The sequence below is a fragment of the Melospiza georgiana genome, chromosome 21 (assembly GCF_028018845.1).
Source record: "Melospiza georgiana isolate bMelGeo1 chromosome 21, bMelGeo1.pri, whole genome shotgun sequence".
NCBI lineage: Eukaryota > Metazoa > Chordata > Aves > Passeriformes > Passerellidae > Melospiza > Melospiza georgiana.
In genome coordinates this window covers 2,555,556-2,577,816 of record NC_080450.1, presented here as the reverse complement: position 1 = coordinate 2,577,816, position 22,261 = coordinate 2,555,556, and the positions used below count along the sequence as shown (strand labels likewise).

The following is a 22,261-nucleotide window of genomic DNA, read 5'->3' as shown; positions in this document are numbered from 1 at the left end:
TTGGCTTTGGGAGAGGATTTCTCTGGGGAAATTTGCTTGGTTTTCCTCTAAACAGAAACAGGAACCTTACAGGAGCAGCTGTGGAGCACAAGGCAGGGGAGGATGGACAATCAGCCCTTCTGCTGCACAGACCCTGCAAGCTTGGTGGCTGCAGAGGGAAAATTCCTGGCTGGCACGAGGGGAATGCTCTGGGAAGGGAGCAGCTGCCCCTCAGCTGCCTGCTGGGGTTCTTCAGAGGGCTCATGGCAGGGCCCAGCTGGCTCTGGAGGGAAGGAAGGGGGTCCTGGGCTGTCCTTGGGGGCTGCCATCCACGTGGGAAGGATGCTCAGCTTGTGCTGCCAGGGGGGAGCTCAGGACTGTGCTGGGACATCCAAGGGTTTGGGAGGGAACTGGGGCTGTCCCCAGCAGCTCTCAGCAAAGAGAGGGGTGCAGCTGGGGGGTTTGGGGGGGTTTTGGGAGGTCAGGGTTCCTGCTCTGGGGTCTCCCAGCAGATCAGGGCTCCAGGCAGAGGAGCTGCTGCCCATCCCAGCACAGATGGAGTGGAACAGCTCCTGTGGGGCCATTCCTGGGCAGGTGCAAAGGCAGAGATGAAGGTGCAACTGAAACCTGAGAAACCACTGGGATTTCTCAGCAGCTGAGTGAGGGTGTTCTGAAACCATTCTGGATTCTGATTTACACACCCAGATCTTTCTTTGGCACTAAGAGGACTTGTGTGGACTCACCCAGGTGTGCTGCCCTCACCCCAGCCCCCAAAACCCCTCCCACTCCCCAAACTTAATCCAGACTGACACCTTTAGGGCCCCAAAAAGAACAGCAGGAGCTGCCAGGGACAGACTGTGACTTTATTCTGTCTTTCAACATAGCAAATGGCATCTTCTCTAATATCACTGCAAAAATACTTTGCCTGGGTTAAAATAGTCTGTATATACTGTACAAAGACATAAGTTTAATATCTCTTCCTATAAGTACATTTATACACATAAAACAGCATAAATTAGAAAAGGGACAAATGGGTATATAAAATTCTGGTTACATACAAATCTGATTAAATTAGCATTTACACTGTGGTTCTAACATAGAGCTTGTTAAATAGAGCCATGTGCATACAGTACATTGACACCCCACCCAGACACAAATTAAAACAGGGGCTAACAGGGCCAGGTGTTCACTTACACAGAGCAAAAAGCCTGGCCCAACCTTAATTTCTATATAATTTTTTCTCATCTCGGGGACTCACAGATCTGTTCTTGGAAACTCCTGGCTTTTCCAGCAGCTGTCCCGAGCGTGGCTGTTTTGCTTCTCCTCACGACCTCTTGGCCTTGCCCGGCTGACCTCCACGGCACAGGATTATCTACCAAAATCAAAACACAAGGGCCTTACTTTTCCCAGCACCAGGGAGCTTTTCCAGTTGCTTTTACGCACATGGGAGGAGCAGGGGGAGGGATGTCCCGCAGTGTTTTACTTTCCATCCAAAGGCACATTGGGGAGAGGTTTATTTATTTGCTCTCCCCCTCCCCAAATTGACAGTCCTGGGAACAGGAACCATCTGGATCAGTGATAAGGGGGTCTGGCCTCTGGCTGGCGCTGGGCTCAGCAGAGCCAGGCTTTGGGGAGTGCATTTGCCTCACTAAGTGATCCCAAAAAGCTCAGCTCTGGTGTGGCTGGAGGGAAAGGCTCGTGCTGGGCATCCCTGCATTGCTCTGGGGTCTCTGGATGGATCCCAGAGTTCAACTCCAACATGTCAGACAGGATTAGGGGAGGGAAAGCTCAGCCTAAACACCAGCAAAGCCTCTGAGTGAAAGAGTAAAGCAGGAGCAGAGAAGAAGAGGCAGCAGCAGATCCTGATTCACCTCCATCAGCTACTCCTGCCACAGAGATCCTGGGTGAAATGTGCCCCTGCTTCTGATGGGGCATGGACAGCCCTGGCACAGACCTGTCCCAGCTCCAGCCCTGCCAGACATGACCTGGAAGGGATGAGAACCCCACAATCCTGCTGCAGGTCTCTGGAAGGGATGTGAACCCACAGCTCCTGCTGCACAGGCTCTCCTCTGCCAGCTCCTCCTCCCAGGTCTGCCTCTCCACGAGCTGCAGGACCATCACTGGCCAGGTTTCCAGGCACAGGCATTGACACTGGATGGCACAACTCCCAGGGGACCTCAGATAATGTACTGATAAGCTGGGCTTAATCCTGCAAGGCCCAGCTGCCCAAAATGCCACTCTGAGCTACAAGGGCAGGAGCCAGGCTCTGCCAAGCTCCCTCATGCCCTGTGACACATAATCACAAGCAGAGCCTCAGTGCAAAGTCTGTGGCCTTTCCTCTGCTACCAGCCAGCTGTTAAAAAATAATCACTTAAAATAATTAAGTGTCCATATCCATGCAACAGAATGAGGGAAACACCATCCAGCAAAGAGCCAGGAGGAATCTGGGCCAATACTGCTTCCACAGAGCCAGAGATGTATCTGCAGCCTGGTTGTATCATGATCTGTGGTCTGGAGCAGCAGAGGGGTGTGGGGACCCCATGACAGGGCACTGATTTCTGCCCTGTTGTAGATTTTTGCCCTCCAACAGGCAGCAGCAATCTTTGGCAGCACAGGAAAGTGCCCAAACTGTTTTGGAGCAGCCAAAAACTGATGGGAAAGTGATGGCTTTTAAGAGTGATGGAGTGTCAGTGAGGGGAAGCTGCCTTTGAAGAGCTGATTGCTGTCTCACTTGACTTAATGAAATGGCTCTCCTGATAAAAGCTTCACCTCTGGGCCCTGCAGCCAAATGCAGGATGGATCACCTCTGTCTGGAAAGCACTGACCAACCTGCTGGAAGAAACCATCCTTGCTACTGAACCCCAGGAGTTCTGGGCAGATCCCCTGGCTGCACTCCCCAGCCGCTTGCAGAATCCTGTAGGATTTCTTTTGCCAAACCTCACTGCAGTGCCCTGCCTGGCCCAAAACACACGCCAGCATCTCCCTGCACCACTGGAAACCTCACTGCCTGCTACACCCACAGAACAGGGGTGGCTGCTCAGGCAGGTGAGCAGAAAACAGCTCAAATTGCCAAAGTTTTGCAGCCAGGGCTGGTTTTGCTTTTCCTACCCTGTAAAATCTCTGCAGCCTCCTCCCCGCACATCCAGCACAGCACCCATGGCTCCAGCCCCCTGTCCCCCTCAGCAACACCTGAGTCCTTCCTGCCCAGCACCAGCAGTGACTTGGGAGTGCTTAATCCACCCCAACCATGCAGGGATTGTCACTGAACTGGTTTAACCTCCTTCTGCAATCCTGGCACCAGCAGCAGCAACATCCACGTCCCCTCTAGTGAGGCCACTTTTTACGAGTCCTCCTTGGGCTCCTCATCTCCTCTCTGATCTGTCCCTCCTTCCACTTAATGAACAGGCAGTGTTTGACAGATTTTATGTCAGGCTGAAGCTGGTTTTCCTCAGTCTTTAACAGCAGAGCCTCTGAAGTCTTGCTTGAGGTCAAGGGAAGACAAGAGGTTTCAAAACGGGGAGAAACTGTGGGGTTTGAGCACTGCTGTTTCTCCAGAACCATGTCTGAGTTCAAAGCCATACCGTGGGCTGCGGGTGAATATTCCATTTTGTCACAAGTTTTGAGGTTTTGAAAAGTCTTTTTGTTGCACACTGGAAAACAAACAAAACCCTTCCCATGTTTCCGCAAAGCCGAACGCTGTCAAAACATTTTTGTTGGATAAGGTCAGGTTTTTCTCCCCCTCCTCCTCTGCACAGGAGTGACCGAGGCCTGAAACCCCCTTGACTGAGACTGGAGATCTCAAGTGCTGAGAAAACAGCCAAGTTCAGTGAAATCCAGAGCATCCAAACATCCTGAGTGCTCCCACTGCGAGGGCAAACCCCAAAGCAGGAGCGGGGGCTTTATCTGGAAGCTCCATTTGCTCAGGCACCGTTATCAGGGAGTATTTTTGGAAAGCACCTTCCCTTCCCACACCTCCTCCTCCTCCCTAACAATACACATGTCACTGCTCTGTCAGGTTAATGACAGGATTTGGAGGGATCAAAGTTCATTTCACAAAGCACCTGCTGTGCTGCAGCAGGGGTTTGGGGCTGCTTTCATCCAGCACAGCCCCAGCAGGAAGCCTCATTCAGGAGCAGCGTGATCCCTGCCTGCTGGCATTTGCTTGTCCCCAAACCATGAGTTCAAGAGCAGGTTTAGCAGAAGGAAACAAAGGATTTCTCTCTGTCCCTGCTGCTTCTTCCAGGGGCCTGGGCCATCACCTTCTCTGTGGGCACAGCGAGGGAGACATTTGAAATATCCTTCTTGAGTAATGGAGTTGGACAAGTGGGAAATTCCTGCTCCCAGTTTGCAGCAGGGAATGGTGCAGGTAAGGAAAGAAATAATCTGAGGGCTGTGTGAGTTGAGCTGGGTTTAGGTGGTGCTGGCTCAAAGGGAGTCATGAGCCAGGCTCCTTTTATCTAAGTAACACTTTGCCTCAGCTCAGAGGAAGGTGCCTCACAGAGGTCAGCTCAGCACATGGAATGAATCCTGGAATAAGGTTTGTACTTCCTCCTTTTCAGGCAAAACTCCAGCAGCAGGATATGTAAAAATGAAGTAAGGAATTCCAGAAGCCTGCCAAGGCTGCAACCTGAAATCCATTACAGTATTCTGCTGCATTACTGCTATGAAGACACCGCTGATTACAACCAGATCACAGCACAGACCAACATTTGTCCAATTAGGGGTTAGATACTTAATTAATGAGTGTGGAATAGGAAAAGGAGCCAGAAAGACACTGCCAGGCTGAAGTCAGATTGAAAAATCCACTAGCTCCTTCCAATGGTAACTGAGAAAGTGCCACATAAAAATCATAAAATGGTTTAAAACTCTGTTATTCCTTTCATGTTTGTAGTTGGAAAAGGAGTTTCCTTCTCAGTTACCTTGGAAATGAAGAGACTGGTGAGGTTCAGGTATGTTCCAGTTGCATTCCATGAACTAACACAACTGACTGAAAATGCAACAGGGTATTAAGTTTTTATTTCTAAATTGTTCCAATTAAAACTATCCCTGGTAATATTAGAAATCTGCTCAAGGCACAAAGGTTAGCTCTGGATCTGAACACCATTCAGCAGGTTTGTTCGGATCTATCTCTACTTAGGTTTGATCATTTCTGCCCCATCCCCAGCTGCTGTTTAGTGGGGTGTCACTTTCCTGGCACTGTCCCTAGAACCCATCCAGTTATTTTAGTTTTCCCAGTGAGCTGGGACAAGGAAGGGGCCATGGAATCTCTTCAGGGAGAGGTTACTACTTCCTTCTCAGCATGAGGGCTGCACTGCGGGTTTAGGGGTCCCGAATGCTCACAGGAGGAAACTCATTCTCATCATCCAGACAGACTGGTCCAGTTGCAAACTCGTGCTCTGGGATCACCTCGCCCCGCAGGGCTCCGCCGTCCTCCGAGTAACCTGGCCAGGGGAAAACACCAAGGGTTACTGCAGGAAGGGAGGGGGAGGCTGCACACAGCAGCACACACTGTCACCACCTCTGCAGCACTGAGCTGCTTCCTCTGCCTTCAGGGACTGAGGAAGAGGAAGGTGTTTCCATGGACAGTATGGGTTACGGATGAACTACATGGCCAGCTCCTGTGGCAGCAGCTTTCCTCCTCCTGCCATGAACCCAAGCACCAATTTCAGAGTAAGATCTGCATTTGGATGTGGACCTTACATTTGGGAATATAATGAGACAGTGCAAGGTGTACCAGCTTCAGAGACTCTGTGGCAATCTCACCACAAAAACAGTGACTGACTGTCAGTGACCGACACAAAACCAGTGAGCCCTGACTCCTACACCCATGGTCACAACCCCTGGAAACCACCTGGCAGCAGCTGCTGTCTGCCAAAGAGTGGTTCCTGCTCAGCCCTGGGAGCAGAGCTGGCACAGGAAGCAGAGCAGAAAACTCGTGCCCTGTTTTTGTGGCAGGGGATGAACCCAGTGAGCTCCAAAGTCCTGCTGCCCCAGAGGGCAGTGCACCCGTGCTGATCCTGGATGAGCCCTTGGAATGTGGGACACTTCCCACTTTGCCCCAGGTGGTTTTGTGGCTTCTGCCTGAGGAAGGGCACATGTGGTGCTCACCTGGCATGGTCGAAGTTGAAGGCACTGTACTTTGTCTGGCTACGGTTGCTGCATAAGATTGAGGTACTGGAGGCTGAAGGTCGTTTTCTTTGTTCTCCTCCATCTTTCCTGAGCCAAGCAGACTAATTGTACAGATCAAGAGAGAGGAGAAGAGTTAGTTCTGATCCTGGCTGTCCCTCCCCAGCTCCAGCTAAGACAAGCCCATGCATCCACATCTTGAAGCACATCACCCATCCCCATCACTGCATGCAGCAGCCCCAGCAGTGCTGTGGACAGGGGAGCATTGTGCTCCACAAGGAAAGCAGGGGGTGAAGAAGGAGATAGGGGAAGCACCACTTCAGCTGGAGGACAATGCTGGCATGGGAACAGAAGGGAACAGACTGACCACAAAAGCTTTAGGTTACAAAGGCAAACAGTGTTTCTAATCACAGAGGGGGCTCCAAAGGGCTTCCAACAGGAGCAGACTAGATGGGAAAAGCAGCCCTGGCTAGTTTAGGACGGAGTTTGAGCAGAGATATCGTATGATGTAATGTAACTCATGACCCAAGGGCCCTTTTCAGCCCTCTGCTGCTCAGAGGAGCCCACATGACGAGGCCGGGGCTGCGGGCGGCGCGCGCTGGACAGCGCAGCTTTGAAGTGCTTTTGTTTTGTGGCTTTTCCAAAAGCTGCTGGCACTTTCCTGGCTGGCAGCCACCTCCCGGCCTGGAGCACATGTTACATCTCACCCCACCCCAAAGGCTTCACATCTGGAGCCAAGCAGCCCAGATGTGTGCGGGGGGGGTTCCGTGCTTAATGGGATTTGCATATGGCCTGGAGAGCGGCGGGGGAGGCTCTGCTTGCACAGAATCCCAGAGTGATTTAGGTTGGAAAAGACCTCTGAGATCACTGAGCCCAACCTGTGGCTGATCACCACCAGCCTGTCACCAGAGCAGGGCACTGAGGGCCACATCCAGTCATTCCTTGAACAATTCCAGGAACGGCGAGCTGTTCAGTGAATGACTGGATGTGGCCCTCGGTGCTCTGGGGCTCCCCACCACCTGCCTGGGCAGGCCCTTCCAGTGCTTAACAACCCCTTCCACGAAGAAATTCCTGTGCTTTGGCACTGGGCTTTGTTCACAGAAGCTCACAGTGTCACTCCACACCATCCCACCCCCAGTCAGCTCTCTAGCACCCACTCCAAGCTGGAGAAGGTGCTCTGCTCTCCTGCCACCACAATGGTCAGAGCTCTGCTGCTGGGGCATCTCCTAAAGCACAGCCCTGCTGGGATGTCCCAGAGCTGCCATGGCATCTGAGATGTCTCAGGTTTCTCCTGCAAGAAGCCCTGTCTGCTGTGCTTCCCAGCCACGCCTGTCAGATCAGGGAGCTCCAATCACAAACTCATTATAACTTTCTTGCTGCTACAACTCCATTTTGTGCTGCCAGGTGAGATTTCCCTCCATGTCTTAAAATATCAGCTTCTGTATGAGGTGTGAGTGGAATCAGAGTTACCTGTGATTTTTAATGAGGACACACTCCCCTCCATCCTGGGGGTCCAGGTTATAGATGTAGAGGTGTCCATCCGACGTCGTCACCAGCAGCCGAGGCAGCTTCTGAATCCTGCTGGGAAAAGCACGCTGAGGCCAAAATCCTCCCCCACACAGACACAGCAGCACCCACAGCACAGGGGACGAGGCCTGGCCAGGGCTCAGCAGGCTCGGCACGTACGTGGACAGGGCACAGATGTTCCTCTGCCCGGAGATGTTCAGCCGGACGGTGGCAAAGGCCCGGTCCTGGCTCATCATGCCGGACACCTGCGCAGGGAGGTAGTTGGTGGCAGCCTGGAACATCTTCCCCATGTAACCACTCCACGTTGGAGGCTCCTCTGGCCGGCTGAGGGGTCACAAAGCAGGGTCAGTGGGGTTAGCATGGCCAGTGGGACAGAATGTCAGGAACAGGCCTGATCTCACACGGGTGAAGGGTTTTCTGGAGCACCTTCACACTGTGCACCAGCCTGGCTGGAGATCATAGGGGACAGCAGCACCTCATAAAGCCAGAGAGGCCTGCACAGCAGGGGTGCAGTGTGTGGCTTTCCAAAGAGTGAGTCCCTGGGGACACAAGGACACTGTGCACCTGGAATTGCTCATGGAGAGTACATGGTGAGGACGTGGACAGCAGCTGTGTAAACACAGAGCTCTGAAGCAGACCCAGCCCTGGGGCAGGCAGGCTAAGCCAGGCTAAGCCCTCACCTGTCTGTGAGATGCTCCAGTTTGAAGATGTGCACGGTTTCAGTGTTGCTGGAAGCACAGAGGAACTGGGAATCCATGCTGAACACCAGGGAGCTGATGTTCACATACCTACAGCAAGGACAGCACTGTCACTCCCACAGCCACCCACTCAAGGGGAACTGCTGGCTTTGCCTCACAGAGGAGTCCACGGGCACAAAGAAGACCCATCCATGGTGAGGATCACCCTGCACAGCTGCTGCTGAGCCTGTGGGCTCACTGATGAGCCATTCCCTAATCCCTTTGCTCAGCAGGGCTGGGGGTAGCCTCCAGCTAGTGACAAACAGCCAGAGAGGTGGAAATGTCCTTGCTCACAGAGCTGCCTGTGGAGGGAACATCTGTGCCAGCCTCACTGCAGCTTCTGGTGCTGCAGAGACCAGGGAGGGTGGCCAAAGTGCTGAACAGTGGGACACAAACGGCATCTCCTGCACAGGTTCAGCAGGAATGAGGCCTCTGACAATTTTAGGGAGTTCATTATTTCACATAAGAAAAAAGGAAGGACAGAGTAAATGGAGTGATCCCATGTCTGTTCCCTGCCCTCACCCTGTTCTGTGACACACTGCAAGGAATCAATGAGCTGGGCACAGCCTGGCACAGTGACATTTCCAGCTGATACGTTTGCTCTTGTTTTCCTTCTGCAAAAGATGCCAAAGCCACCAGGATCTGACGCTGCCCTGTGTCCCTGTGTTTACACTCTGGCTCCGGGAGCCTCTGTGTACTTGTCACTGCAGAAGAATGAACTGACCTTTTCATCCCTCGCCGGAATTCATAGAGTTTTTGCCCCCCAGGAATGGAAAATACACGAATGACTGTGCCCTGCAAAAAATGCAAATGGAAATACCACGTAGGAGCAGGCCAAGGAACCCAAGCCCTTTCCCTGACACACCCAGGAAACTCAGGATGTGCAGAGGCTCCTCCTGTTTGCCAGCTGGGCTCAATCTGATCCCACACACTGACCAGTCAGCGGCCCTTCTGTGCTGGCTGTGATTAAGAAGGGGCAGCTCAGGGGTGCTGATGCAGCCCTGGGCAGAAGGAGGGTACTTTCAGGCACACTCACTCACTTTTTCAGAAGCACTGGCCAGCTTGGAGCCGGTGGAGTTGAAGGTGAGAGCAGCCAGAGGCCCCTCGTGGGCAGGAATGGTGCAGGCTGTTTTCTGTAGGGCACAAGGGAACGTGAGAGCAAAGGCACACACTGCTCCTTGGACTGTGTGGGCAAAGGGACATGCTGGGCCTTGGACTGTGTGAGGGCAGAGTTCCTGCCCTGCAGCTATCCACACCTGCTGATATGGATTCACGGGATCATCGTGTGCTGACGGGATCCCTTCAACATCCTCAGCACTTCACCTCTGCCCTGCCTTGAGCTCATTCCTCTGCTGTTATGGCCGTTGTGATTACAGGACACTCACCCCAGGGGCAGAGAACCTCAGCTCCCCGCCTCTCCAGGGCTCAGCATTGTGCCTGCACCCTCTCCAAAGCCTGGCCCTTCCCTGCAATTCCTGCTGCAGTGGCACCACCCCGGTACCTGCAGGGAGCCCCAGCCCTTGCAGCACCTCTTGGAGCAGCAGCATTTCCCTGTGCTCTGCTCCTCCCCTGCTGCAGATCCTCAGCTCTGGCTGCACGCACGGAGCCACCAGCCTTATGTAACTCAAAGCCTTGGCATAAACAGCAGATAATCATGACCCTGCATCCAGCCAGGGACAGATTTCCTAAGGGGACTTTGGACACTCTGCCCTCTCCGTGACTTTGGGTCAGGCATCCCTTCCAGCCCACGGTGAGGCAAAGCTGCTCCAGGTCCTGTGCCGTGCCTGGAGCAGCTCCAAGCCCCCTGACCCACGCTGGCCACATCATTCCCCTGGGATCTGCTGCTGACGCTCCCACAGCAACCCCAGCGTGAGCCTGGCAGTGGCCCTGGGGCTGCAGGGCAGTGGGTCACGTTTCCCTGAATATCCTGTGCTGGGACATGCACGTCCTGATCCCAGAGCTGTCAGCTCCGAGCAAGGGGGATCTGTCCAGATGTGCCTGCCAGGCAATTCCCTCGCACTCCAGCTCGGTGCAGTGGATTTATTCATCCTTCCCAAGGGCCCCGTTGGCTTTGCTGTGGCTCTGTTTGTTTTCAGCCCCTGCCGGTATCCAAAGGCTGAGCCTCGCACTTACCAAAGTGTTTCCGTCGTAAAGCGCGATCTCCCCGCTGGTCGCGCTGCCGGGATAAGCCAAGTAGGAGTTGGCGTGGTTGATGGAGAGAGCACACAGACCTGGCAGGGGGACAGGGACACGGCTGAGGCTGAGGCCGGGGGAGCTCAGCACGGGGCACGCCGGGGGCTCGGGCTCGGGCTCCTGGCACCGCTCGGGCCCGCGCTGGGAACAGCTCGGCCGTGGGGACATCTGCTGGTACGGGACAGAACGGCGGCTGTGCCCTGCCACCCTGCCCGGGCACGGGAACCCACACCCGGCTCTTCAGCATTAACTCCCTGGAGAAGGTGCACGAAACAGCACATGTGGGTCTGAGGGCTCACAGCACTCCTGTCCAGCCACATCTGGACACGTCCAGCTGTGCACAGAGTGTAGGTGCTGGGCTGGAAGCTCAGAGGAGCAGCACAGAGTGGGTGCAGCTCTGCTGCAGCCTGGCTGAAGGCAGTGCCATTTCCTTCTGCTCCGAATGGAAAAGGGAAGCAGAGAAAGACAAAGGAAATGCGCCAGCCGTGCAGGGAGTTTCCGGACGACAAGGAACTTGAACACAGCGAAATCTCAAGCACGGGGGGAATCCTTCCCCATAAGAACCATGTGGTTTTGTGCCAACACGAGCACAAAGGTCCCCAAATGCTCCTTCCAGAGTGGGCAGGAATTGCAGGATGAGACAGGGACAGATGGATACGTGAGTGTGGGTACATCCATCCGCTGTCCCCCAGGTGACCTCGGAAAAGAGCATCTCTTCCTGCCTCTCGTCCTGCAGCCCAGTGAATCCTGTCACACACCAAACGTGCCTCACTCGCTTCCTGCCCCACATCCGTGTGCTCACAGCCCCCCCAAACCCAACTCCATGCTCCAGCACGACCTGAGCTTCCTGACCCGTGGCGGGAATCCCACCTAATCCCACGTGCGGAGGAAACAGCGGGGTTAAAGGCAGTGGGGACACCCCAAAGGGGCAGGCAGGACAGCCACGCACTGCACGTAGATGGGATGGGACTGAAAGGGCCAGCAGGGCAGTCACACACTGCATGTACATGGGATGGGACTGAAAGGGCCAGCAGGGCAGTCACACACTGCACGTAGATGGGACTGAAGGGGACAGCAGATGGGATGGGACTGAAGGGGACAGCAGAGCAGCCACACACCAGTAGGACAGCCATACACTGCACGTAGATGGGATGGGATGGGATGGGATGGGATGGGATGGGATGGGATGGGATGGGATGGGATGGGATGGGATGGGACTGAAGGGGCCAGCAGGACAGCCACACACTGCACGTAATGGGACAGGACAGAAGGGGCCAGCAGGACAGCCACACAGGACAACCACACAGGACAGCCACACAGCAGCAGGACAGGACAGCCACACACAGCTCGTAGGACAGCCACAGCAGTGGGACAGCCACACACAGCACGTAGATGGGATGGGACTGAAGGGGCCAGCAGGACAGCCACACAGCAGCAGGACAGCCACACACAGCACGTAGAAGGGACAGGACGTGCCGTGCTGTGCCGTGCAAGCCCCGTGTCAGGACACGGCCCTGGCCCCCGCCCAGCAGCAGCGGGGAAGGATCGGCCGGAGCTCTCGTTTTAGGTCATTGTTTATAACCAAACAAAGAGAGCTCAGCACAGCCAGGAGCTGCAGGATCGGCCAGAGGCCCCAGGGATCCGCTCCCCATCCATCCAGAGGCGCGCACATCATCCAGGAACGGCGCTCGGGAGAGGCACGAGGAGCGTGAGGAGCACGCACGGCAGCAGCAAAGGCACGCAATTAAAAGGCAATTAAGGAGGGAGGGATGGGAGGAAGGCAAAGATGGCCCAGAGACAGCGGCTGCGATGAGCATCCTGCCCCCTCTGCACGGTGATCCCCCGGCCCAGGGAGATGAGCAGAGCCCTTTCAGACAGGATCAGGGCAGGCTGGAGCTGAACAAAGCGAGCTCTGAGCCGGGTGAGTCACCCGCTCCCTCTGCTCCTCTGGCCGGCAGAGCCGCCGGAAAACCAGGCCAGGGGAAAACACAGATGTGAGTGTACTGGGCTGACCTCGGGGACACACAAAGAACTGGGATCACGGGGCCACGGGCAGCCTTTGAAGATGCTGCTCTCCCCTCAGCAGCAGCCCCCCAGCCACGGTGAGGGTTGGTGCTGCAGTGGTGGGCTCAGGCAGGCTGGCACTGCTCAGATGGCACCTCTGGGAGTGCCACGTCACAGGTGGCTTCCTCAAGCGGCATGGAAAAATGCCTCTGTGCCCAGGGAGCCTGGCCCTGCCCTCAGGCCAGCAGGTCCAGGCACATCCAGGGCCTGGGGGGAGCCACAAGGTGCTTTCCAAAGCTGCAGTCACTCCCAGGATGTACCCACACAGCACACAAGTCACCCCGAGCACTGTGACCTCCTTGGTTCAAATCCTGCCCCTGTTTTGATGTGAATCACACGAAAAACAACTGCCTTGGACACCGTGGGCATTTTCCTCTCCTACGTGGAGGAGGCTGGATCAGGAGCCAGGTGCTGGCCAGGAACAGGCAGAGATCTCACTGTGACTGGCCAGGGTGGCTGCAGCAGACCCTGGTCCTGCCTGTGCTGTCACCATGCCCAGGGCACTCACTTCAGGAGGGTGGCACATTTCCCATGTGCTCCTAAACCCCCCAGCACAGATTCCCACTCCTAAACAAGCTGCACAAAGAGCACTGAGGCTGGACTGCCCTGACCTACTGGACACACCATCACTGGGGTCAAGCTTGGGACCAAAGCAGGTGGCCCAGGCACAAGAGGGACACTGCACTTGCCACTGAGCTCATTTCAGTGACAGCTGCTGCAGTAAAAGGGGTTTAAAACACTAAGCCCATATGAAGCCTGTGATCTGCAGCATCCCAGTCCTGCCCTGCTGCTCTTAAACCATGAGCTGATCCTCCAGCCCCTCTGCAGAACAGCTCCAGGCCTGGGCATCCCTGCCCACCCTGCTGCTGGGCCTTCTCAGGAAGGCTTTAAACTTTAATTATATTTGCAGCATTCAGCATGCTTAATCCACACAGAGAGCCCATCTGCTGAGACCTGAAGTAGGTCAGGGGAGCTGCTGGCAGAGCATCCCTTGGAAGCCCCGAGGCCAAGCGTGAGCACATCAGCAGCTTCCCAAGCAGCCAGCCATGAAAGGATGCTGCAGGACAGCACAGCACTGTGGGCACCCAGCCAAGCTTCCCTCTCTGCTGCTAAAAATAGAAAATAGCCTCTGCCAGCAGCAGGAAAGCCGGATTCCCCCTGTGCCACACCCACAGGATCTGTGCTGCAGCCACCTGCCCTGCCCTGCCCTGCCCTGCCCCTGGCTTTGCAGTGACAGCAGTGCCCCTGGCAGGCACTGGGGCTGGGCCTGGCTGTGTGCTCTGTCCCCAGGGATCTCTTTGGCAGCTGGCCCCAAAGGGAACTCAGACCCTTCTGCCCATCTCTGCTCTCCTTTGATGCACCTGCTCCGGCCAGAGCAGGGGTTTGCTCCAGACAGGGCAGGGCTTTGCTCAGGACAGAGCTGGGTCACAGCCCAGGCCTGGCAGAGCTCAAGGAGAGTCTGGACAATGCTCTGGGATGTTGGGATGCTGCTGTGCAGGGCAAGGAGTTGCATTCAGTGATCCTTGTGGGTCCCTTCACACTCTGCTCCATGCATTTCTGACTGCCCAGGGCTGGGTGAGCATGCACAGGCCACAGGCTGGCTCAAATTCTAACAATGCTGGTTTAAATTCCAACAAAGCTGTGGCTCTCCAAAGCTCCCCTTCACACAGTTCTGCCATGCTCACCTGTTGTGTTGGGAGGTGTATCCATAATAGTCTTCAGAAGCTTCATGTCCTTGATGTTATGGATGTAGATGGACTCTTCCAGGCACACCACCAGCCTCTGCAAGGACACAGGGGACATGCACAGAGCCAGCAGTGCCTCTGGCTGCTGCTCCCACACTCCCACACCCAAACCTTTGCTGCCAGACAAACCCAACAGGAGTTTCCCACACACTGAAACGGAACAGCAATGTGACCTCTTGTGCTTCTCCATCTCCTCACATCTGGGTTTGTACAACTCTTGTTCTGAGAGTTTTTGCATCCAGTCTTGCTTTAGAGAGAAGACAAAACACCATGACTTCTCTGTTCCTCTGCATCTTCCACACCCCCAGCGACAAGAAGGACCCACCAGGGTCACACCCCACCTCAGGCCTTGACTGCCATCCATCCCTACCCCAACTTTTCCCTGCAGTTCTTCACAAATTACGTTTTGATCACAAAAAGAGAGGCTGCAGTCCTGCTTGTCAGTGCCTCCAGGTGGGAGTGCAGCCCTTTGCCCTGACTGCTTCCTGGTTTGGGACACAAACGGAGCTGCTGGGTCTGCACTGCTGCCAAACCTAATGCACCTGCCCAGCACATCAATGTTCCTTTTCCCCTTTGGTGTCAGCAGGGAAAACTCTGCTTTCTGTGCCCTGCAGAACTGCACAAACACAGAGCTGAGGCACATTTGTTGGGGACAGTCCCCTTTGCACCATCTCGGCTGAGGAGCTGGGATTTGCCAAGTTCAGGTGCTTGTACCTCTTCTGCTGACCCTGGCAGGAGCATCCAGCCAGCCAGGAGGAGGCAGGGCAGAAAGGCAAAGGGAAGCCTGATGCTGTGACCTCAGCCCTGGGCCACCACCTCTGAGGCCACTCAGCTTTGTGTCACCACAGAGGCTTTTTTGGGACCAGGCTTTGGGTCTGGCTGAAGGGCTGAGCTTTGTGAGTCCAGCAAGTGCACAGCTCCACCTCCCTTGGTGCCAAGAGTCCAGAAGCACTACAAACATCCCAATAAAAGCCTAAGGCCAGACCCCATCCATCCTGAAGCTGGAGCACCCAAATCCATGTCCAGGAAGCCTCCACCTCTTCAGAAATGAGGCCACTTATTTAGCATCTAAATGTGGAGCTTAGTCACTAACTTCAAACACCCACATTAAAAATCTCTGCCTTGCTCCACCATTACTCTCAGATCAAACTCTTTCCCACTTCTATTCCTGCTAACCACAGCATCTGGGGCTGTGTCAGAGCCATTTTGCATTTCCAGGAAGACTTTGCCTTTTCTACAGTAAGAGCCATCCACTTGCAAGCAGAGGAATATTTATACAGCTGATTTGGGCAAAGCCACCATGAGCTTTCCCAGAACGGGCTGCTCTTGATGTCCAGGTGAAAAAAGGGAGGTTTCCAGATGTTTCCAGAGATGCTGGTACCCACAGGGACAAAATCCAGGAAAGTTTGGGATGTGAAGAGGCAGAGGAGGTCTGGACAAGCTCAGCAGGAGCTGGAGAGGGCTGGTTCACCCCTGCTGGCCTCCATGCAGCCCTGTGGCCGTGTGAGGGGCACTGGGATGGGGTTTATCCTCACTGTGCACACAGACAGAGCCTCAGGAAGGTGCTGTGATTGCTACACGAGGTCAAGGCATTGCTAATTGTCCAAAATGTCAGTGCCCACAAGCTCATTCTGTAGTGTGGATGGATCAGGTCAGATAGCTGAGCTGTGTCTGGGGGCTGAAATGGCCAAACAAACACCTGAAAACTCTCCAAAGAGCTCAGCAGGGTTTCAGCAGTGAATGAAAACCCAGCAGCTTCCCAGCAGTCCCAGAGCCCAGCCTGACTGCCCACTCTGAGACAAATCAGGATTTATCTCCACACATTCAGTTATCATGGAGCCTGGAACTAAGAATTCCCACAATAACAACAACAGAGGGGTTTGCTTGTTTGCACAATGAGGAGTTTTTCACAGAGAGAACAGATTGAAACATGCACCTTTTGTCTGAGACCTGCTCCTGGTTAATTTGTCACCATTCCCCTGAGTTAATGCCTTGGCTGGGATTTGTCCTCCTGTGAACTTCCAGGGGAGTGCAGCTTTCCTGCAGGAGCTCAGGCAAGAGTTCAAGTGTCACATGCAGAACCTGATGGGCACCAGTTTAACTCCTGAATGTACACTGAAACAATGATTCCTCCCCAACCTACCCAAACTGGGAAGGTTTAGATGGGATTTGAGGAAAAAATTCTTTGTGAAAAGGGTTATTAAGCACTGAACATGCTCAGGGCAGTGGTGGGGTCACCATCCCTGGAGGGATTTAAAAAATGTGTGGATGGGGCATTTTAGAACAGGGTTTAGCCTTGGCAGTGCTGGGGAATGGTTGGACTCGATGTTTTATTGGTCTTTTCCAACCTAAATGTGATTCTGTATTTCTAAACATCTGTAACATCTCCAAATGCCTCCAGGTGTGTCTGTGGCACAGCCAGAGGATGAGCTCAGCCCAGGAATTTGAACCCAGCTTATAATGCAGCCAAGAAATGTGGATTCAAGGCTGGGACTGTGCATCACCTTCAGGCAGCACAAGGGGAGTAGCCTGAATGTATTTTATTCACACCAATCTCCTAGAGCTGCTCAGCAGAACCTCCCAGTTTATTTTTATATACACACAGCTATCTGCAATTCAAAGGAAGTCTCTCTTTTGCCAGTTTCACTGTGAGCTGAAGTGAAAAAAATCAATTTAGGACAGATTTAATTGTAGAGCAGGAACTCCTGGTCAAATACAGCTTTACTGGAAGCTCAGCCCAGAGAGCTCACTGCAGGTCTCACTGTTGCTAACTGAGGAGAGGCTGATTATATACAATTACCCAGACTGCTTATTTCTTCATTGTAAAGTGTCCTCTGCTTCTTAGGGCATATACTTGGAAAATAATTATGGACAAAAAGGAAAAGATCACTTAAAATCCTCCAAAAGAGCTCAGGGCTGCACAAGGCTGTCTCACATCAGAGAATAACACTCTAAAACTCTCATTGTAGAGAATAACACTCTAAAACTCTCATTGTAAGTGGCCTGAGTGGGTTTTATGCCTTTAAAACAAAACCAAGGCTGCTGGCAGCACTTGGAAAGCAGCTTTTTGCCTTATCCACAGATAAGTGTGGAAAAGTTACTCCTGGGTTACAGATAAGTTACTCCTGGGTTTTTGTAAGCAACTTTGAAGGTCTCACTCGCACCCAGGATGGCAGAGGTGGGCCTGGAGTCAGGATGTGGAATCCAAGGGAGGGAGGAACATGGAAAGGTGTTTTTTTGGCAGAGCTGTGTCCTGAACAGGCAAGAAGGCAGATGACAAAAAGCCTTTGTGTGACTGCCACCAACCCAAGGCCTTGGCTTCACTTTCCTGAAGGAAGCAGCGGGGGCAGCTGATAGCACAGCCCTGCAGCTCCTGCCAGAGCCTCTCATGTGGGGCTGGGAGGAGAGCACAGGCTAAATCCACCCCTAAAAGCCCACTGACAACCCTCCCAGCTGGAAGAGCAAAGGCAGCACAGAGCCAGAGTGGGCACAGTGTGGGAGCCCCTCTCACCTGCCGGTTCAGGCGGATGGACAGGATTTTACTGGAATAGCTGTAGTTGCAGATCTCTGTCCCTTTCTTGAAGTGGTACACATTCATCTGCTGTGGCTTGGCATGGCTGACCACGACCACAAGGCTGCTGGAGAACAGACGCTCCACGATGTAAACATCTGGGATTTCATCTGGGCACACAGGGAGAGCAAGGCAGAGCCCTCAGCCGGGCAGAACTGCAGCAACAACACTCAGCTCAGGAGGGGATGGGCTTGGGAGCTCTGTGCTAAGGTGTTCAACATCATTCTGGTGAAAAATTCCCCATGCCTGGCACAAAGCAATTAGGTGGGAGTAGGAAGAGGTTAAAAAGCCTTCCCCTGAAGGCAGAAATGGAGCACCAGAGAACATATGCACTGGAAGATCACACTCAGCTCTCTTTGACAGGGCTGCTGTGTCCCTCTCTCCTGGGCAGGGCCCAGCTGAAGCCAATCCCCAGGCCCCCCAGCTGCACTAGATCCTTGGGAAGGGGATATAAAGGGAGGAGCTGCCTGCCTTTGGTCAGGGGAGTTCCCAGGGGTGTGAGAGGTTTGCTGAGGTAGGGCAGGAGCGGGCTGTGGCTTGGTATTTCCTCTATGTGGTGTCTGGTTTCTCCCAGCCTCCCTGGGGAATCAAACAGTGCAGTGACTGTGTTTGGGATGGCTCCTGCTGTGTGGAGAATGGCAATGGTGGCCCTGCACCCAAATCCCCAGGGACTGCAATCTCCAGCCTGCCAGCCCTGAGTGATGCTCAGTGTGGGCTGGGCTGCACTGGAGGAACAAGGGCTGCCCCACAGCTGTGAGTGTGTCACCAGCAGGGACCTGTCGCAGGCATCTTTTATGAAAAATCTTTTCCTTAAGATTTTTCCTCCTGAGAAGGTGAGAGGCCTCAGGAACAAAATGTAAACATTGATTATCTGCTGCTGTGGAATGCAACAGGTGCATCTGGGATTGGCCCATGTTGGTTGTTTCTATTAATGGCCAATCACAGCTGGCTCAGACTTTCTGTCTGAGTCACAAGCCTTTGCTATCATTCCTTCTTTTTCTATTCTTAGCCAGCCTTCTGATGAAATCCTTTCTTCTTTTCTTTTAGTATAGCTTTAATATAATATATATCATAAAATAATAAATCAGCCCTCTGAAACATGGAGTCAGATCCTTGTTTCTTCCCTCATTCTCAGACCCCCGAGAACACCATCACAGGACCTGTTTCCCTTTCCCTGGCTCTGGGGAAGGAGCCTGGACCCTGCTCCAGATGAGGCAGCTGTGTGTGATTGCTGAGGCTCCTCCTGCAGCCACAGAACACACCCAGTGATGAGCAGACCCAGCTGGGAAGTGTTATCCTCAGTGCTGAGGCAGCCTGGGGTCCCTGCTCCACGGGGCCAGCCTTGTTTTGGGCTGCTCAGGGAGTGCCACATGCTGCTGTGAGCACAGCTAAGAGCTGCAGGCCTGCTGGGAGTGACCTTCTCTGCATGGAAAACCTGTTAAAAACATCTTGCTTGTAAATACCACAGTGGATTAAAGGCCTGGGAGCTCTCCAGCAGCTGTGCTGGAAGCCTGAGGGCTGCTGCTCATGTACCTGAAGCATTCCAGTGGGGAACTGCTGTGAGTGCTGGGCTGCAGCACACACTGCTGCTGTCAGGGTGGCAGCAGTGGAAGAGAACTGGGCTCTAACAAAGGTGAGGGACTCTCACAGATTTAAGGTGCTGCTGGTCAATGTTCCTCCCAGGGAAACAGGAGACTTACTGCTTTCATGGACCTGGTCCAGCTGCTCCACAGAGCTTAAGGAGAAGAGTCTGTATCCAGTTGTGGTTCCAATGGCCAGGGAGCTGCAGAGACAAAGCAAAACCTGCTGGTTCAGAGCTGGAACCCTCCAGGTGGCAGCAAGAGTCCCTGCAGGGATGGTGTACTGGTTTGGACTGGGATGGGGATGTTTTGCCTTATTACCTCATACAGGGCTGGGTTTGGGGTTTGTGCTGAGCACAGGGTTGATAACCTGGGGGTGTTTTTGTTATTGTTGAGCTGTGCTTGCACAGTCAAGGCTTTTCCTGCTCCTCACCCCTCCAGTGAGGGCACAAGGAGCTGGGAAGGGACACAGCCAGGACAGCTGACCCCAGGGACACCCCAGGCCATCCATGTCAGGCTCAGGGGATGAAGGAGGAAGAAGAGAACGACATTTGGAGTGGTGGCCTTTGTCCTTCCTGCTGTCCTGGGGATGGCTGAGCCCCTGCCTGCCATGGGAAGTGTGGAATGAATTCCTTGTTCTGCTTTGTTTGCATGTGTGGCTCTTGCTTTAATTATTAATCTGTCTTTATCTCAGCCTGTAAGTTTTCTCACTTTCACCCTTTTGGTTCTCTTTCCACCTCACTGAGTGAGGAGTTGGCTGGGGTTAAACCCTGACATTGAGGAAATGATAGTTCCTGGCACAGTGCTCTGTGAAGGCACAACTTCAGATTCCAAGCTAAATAATACAGAGTAACAAACTCAGGAATGCAGCTCTCCATCTCAGCCTGCTGCAGCCTACAGAAGGCAAGCATCCCTCTGAGAGAGCAAACTCATCCTCTCCTCTCTGTGGCTGCTGGAGGAACAAACAGGTCCAGATCTGCCTGGGAGGATGCACACAGGAGCTGTGGGACACAGAAGGGGCTGTTTGCTCAGCCAGGGGCTGATCCACCTGTACTGACACAGAGGTTTATCCTGGCTGGGGAAGCTCTGCTCTCACTGTTAAGGGTGGTGGGCAGAGTCCTGCCAAGCGCTGTTTCTGCCCAGTTCCAGATGCAGTAAGCAGCGAGATCTAAGTCTTGAACCAGCAGCCAGCCCGTAACAGCAACGCACAGCGTTTGCAGTGGGAACAGCGAGCAGCAGGTTCACGTCAGCAGCGCATCCACATCCCTGAAAGCACCCTTTGTTCGGGCACACCAATGCAAAGCAGGGCTGCAAAGGAAAGGGCATTTCCAGGTGTGAGTGAGGCCGCTATCTCTGATTCTTATCTCCGGGCCGATCCTGGCTCCGGGCTCCCACATCCGTGTGTGCCTCGCTGCTCCGGGCGGGATTTGCTGTCCCGGCTGGGAACGGTTCAGGAACGGGAGCGCGGCTGTAATTTATCCCGAGCTGGGGCGGCGCTCTGGCACCGCTGCTCACCGGGAGCCTCCGGGGGGTGCCGGTGGCCCTGGGCAACGCCGCCGCCTCCCCGTGCCCGCACAGACAAAGCCGGGGAGCGCCGCTGCCCTGCCCGGCCCCGGGCGCTCCCCGCGCTGCGGGGGAGGCAAAGCCCGGTCACAGCCCTCGATTCACCTCCACCGGGAGCCGCCGGGGCCGCTCCCACGGGCTGGAGCAGCCCGACCCCGGCCCGTCAGTGCGCGGTGAACGGGGGGTTCCGCCGGGCCCCGGCCCGTGAGCGCTCGGTGAAGGGGGCGCTCCGCCGGGCCATCCCTATGGGGACCCGCCCCGCTCCGGGCCGCGGGGCCGGACCGACCCCGCCCGGCGCGGTCCGGCCGCCGTCCCCCCCGCCCCGCGGCGGCCGCCCCGCTTACGTGCAGTCCTGGTTGTAGGAGAAGCAGCTGAGCGCCGCGGGCGCCCCCGGGGCCTCGGCCGCGGCCTCCATGGAGCGGGCGCGGCGCCTCGGCCGCTGCGGCCCCCGCGCCCGCCCCGGCCCCGCTCCGCCGCCGCACGGGCGGTGCCGCCGCCCATTGGCTCGCTCGCAGCTGATGGACGCGCGGAGTGACCTATGGGGTGAGGAGCAGGCGGGGCGGGCCCGCCCCCCGGAGTGGCGGAACGGGCTGCCATTGGCTGGCGGCGCGGAACAGCTGCGCGTGGCCACGTGGTGATGTTGTGGTTGCATCAGACGGGCGCGGACAGATGTTGGAGCGCATCTGGCGGAGCGCGGCTGCGGCGGGGCTGCGAGGGGGACACGGTGACAAGGGGCTGCTGGAGGGCCGGGGATGGCCCTAGGGAAGGCGTGGGCGAGGGCATGGGGCGGGGAAAAGTGATGGTGGCACCGCTGACTGGAAAACAAGTCAGTTCGCCTCTCCGCTTCCTTGGCTAGAGAGTGCTTTGAAGAGTTGTTTTTGTCTTTTTACAGCATCGCTGTCCTAAAGCTAACGGCGTTTGTGCATCGTTCCTGTGCTTAACACCGCTGCTGCCGTGGGGGGTCAGATCTGCCGGGGAAAACACGAAGGAAAACAAAGCTCCGAGTCAGATACAGACATTCCAGGAGTCAGTGCAATGACATTACCGGCGCACAGAAACTCTGCCGGGGCAGAGCCTGCAAACCCCATAATTAGATGAGTAATCCTCATGTGAGTGCTGAAGTCATTGGGCCCGGATCACTTGATGTGTGCACCACAGGACTTTTGGAAAAGGAGC

At 54.8% G+C, this 22,261-nt stretch overlaps 1 protein-coding gene across 1 annotated transcript; it reads right to left on the bottom strand.

The window, feature by feature from the left end:
- Positions 1 to 821: 821 nt before the first annotated feature.
- Positions 822 to 21,521, bottom strand: WIPI1 (WD repeat domain, phosphoinositide interacting 1). Its single transcript, XM_058038876.1, has 13 exons — positions 21,430 to 21,521; positions 19,643 to 19,725; positions 17,883 to 18,052; positions 14,312 to 14,408; positions 10,503 to 10,600; positions 9,410 to 9,502; positions 9,094 to 9,164; positions 8,313 to 8,420; positions 7,792 to 7,956; positions 7,576 to 7,683; positions 6,088 to 6,209; positions 5,320 to 5,420; positions 822 to 1,351 (listed from the first exon to the last, which is right to left on the bottom strand). Exons 1-13 carry the CDS (start codon positions 21,498 to 21,500, stop codon positions 1,304 to 1,306), a joined length of 1,335 nt encoding a protein of 444 aa, XP_057894859.1. The 5' UTR covers positions 21,501 to 21,521; the 3' UTR covers positions 822 to 1,303.
- Positions 21,522 to 22,261: the final 740 nt, after the last annotated feature.